Raw genomic sequence first — 1,918 nt, 5'->3', positions numbered from 1 at the left:
TATATATATATATATATATATATATAAATTTTGAAAATCCAAGCATCTTAAGAAACATTTATTTATAATACAACAAGTAAATTGTATAGATCGAAATGAAGTAGCATAAAATAATCTTAATTAAAGTAAAATTAAAAATTAGTGCAAATTTAAAAAAAGCAGAGAGAACAGAGCTTCTCTTTGTTGATAAGTGGAAATTTTTTTCTCAGATATAGATGCACCTAAAGCTTCCTGCTTTACCACGATAGGATAGTTATGGATTAAAGACAGTATGGAATAAAGTTAAAACAGTTACGGAATCGTGTCCCAGGGTTGACGGTCTTTAATAGTATCTCGTCGGTGGCTAAACTTAACCTAATCCGGCTCTATGAATTTCGCGCCATTTTTCTTCTGTAAAATTGAACGTCATGGTCTTTACATGTAACTTGATCGATGTGCGTTGAAACGAGTTTACATTTTTCTAACATTTTAGATACATGTATATGTAACATTGTTTGAAGTGATATATTCAATAATTGGGAAATCTATAGTAGCAATTGGCATATTTTGAACTTGCATGTTTATAACCTTATATTTGTATTAATAACATTAAAATGGGTGATGTTTCTGATTTATTGGATTTATTACCAATTTATTATTCAAGATTATTTCCTTTTGCCGATTATCATAGATGGTTAAGTTATGGAAATGGTAAGATTTCTATTGTCCCTCTATAAATTTAACATATACTTGAAATGTATGTATATATAATAATATATCACTTTTTTATTTTTCTCTTTAGCGGTAACTTTTAGCAAGAGAGAATTCTCATTTACCCTCTCAAATGATATTTATATACGTTATCAATCTTTCAATGACCAAAAAGGACTGTCAGATGAAATTAAAAGAGTGCTACCACATAAAATAGACATAGGAGCAGTTTATAATGTTCAGTAAAGTATATCATAATTTATTGTACAAAATTTCCAAATTGTATTATTTCTTCTTATTAATAATTAAATTCTTTTATAAAATTAGGATTTTTTTTGTATAGCCTATAATTTTGAAATTTTTAATTTTAATCACGACTGTTTTAAATGATATTATTTCTACGATCTGACAACTAATCACTGTATTAGACTTTAATTCTAAGCAAAATATTAACAACATACTAGTAATTTGCCAGCGAATTTGAATAGAATACTACATTATATTAAAAATAACTGCATTAGCATTGAGCTTGTATTCTAACAGTAGAACTTACTGATATAATGGAGTGTCAACAAAAATCGAGCAGAAGCCACACAGCATAATCTGCTATAAAACATAATGAGTGAATAAAATTAAGCATTTAATTTTAGGCCGAAAGATCAAAGAAGAGGTCCTAATTTTCAGCCAGTAGAAAGAGAATTGGTATTTGATATAGATATGACAGATTACGACGAAGTAAGAACATGTTGCAAAGGGGCAGACATTTGTGGCAAGTGTTGGAAATTCATGTCACTTGCCTGTAAGATATTAGACAGTGCATTAAGATGTAAGATATCTGTATATTATCACACTATATGAAGTGCACTTTCGAAATACATTTTGAAAACCCAAAATATCATTTTTTTTAGTTAAAGATGGCGTAATGTTCAATAATGGAAGATAATGCTATTTAGTTATTTTGGAATGTTTAAAAAGCATTTTTTTCAGCGTCAATTTGTATACTGATAAAATATAGATGTGTGTTATGTCCTTTAACTAGAAACAAACAGATTGCATTTGTTTATAATTAGAAATTGTTTAATAATTTTGTTTAATATTTTACATCCTACTGATTGGTAAATTGTTATTTTTTCGAAGGCGCATGATTTCCTTGTGAATTTCTTTCTCTTGTTTTGAAAATTATAAATTTTGAACAAAACAATATTTTTAAAATTAAACTCTTCATATA

At 27.3% G+C, this 1,918-nt stretch overlaps 1 protein-coding gene across 1 annotated transcript in view; it reads left to right on the top strand.

The window, feature by feature from the left end:
* The first annotated feature begins 556 nt into the window (after window positions 1-556).
* LOC108685118 (DNA primase small subunit) overlaps window positions 557-1,918 on the top strand; it is a 2,547-nt gene continuing 1,185 nt past the window's right edge. Inside the window, exons 1-3 of the mRNA XM_018189771.1 lie at window positions 557-690; window positions 782-932; window positions 1,341-1,516. Of these exons, the coding sequence (XP_018045260.1) occupies window positions 594-690; window positions 782-932; window positions 1,341-1,516 (424 nt within the window). The 5' untranslated portion in view covers window positions 557-593. The remainder of the gene's footprint in view (window positions 691-781; window positions 933-1,340; window positions 1,517-1,918) is intronic.

The sequence above is a fragment of the Atta colombica genome, unplaced genomic scaffold (assembly GCF_001594045.1).
Source record: "Atta colombica isolate Treedump-2 unplaced genomic scaffold, Acol1.0 scaffold146, whole genome shotgun sequence".
NCBI classification, from domain to species: Eukaryota; Metazoa; Arthropoda; class Insecta; order Hymenoptera; family Formicidae; genus Atta; species Atta colombica.
The sequence above is the reverse complement of the archived record's forward strand: the minus strand, read 5'-3'. Positions and strand labels throughout refer to the sequence as shown.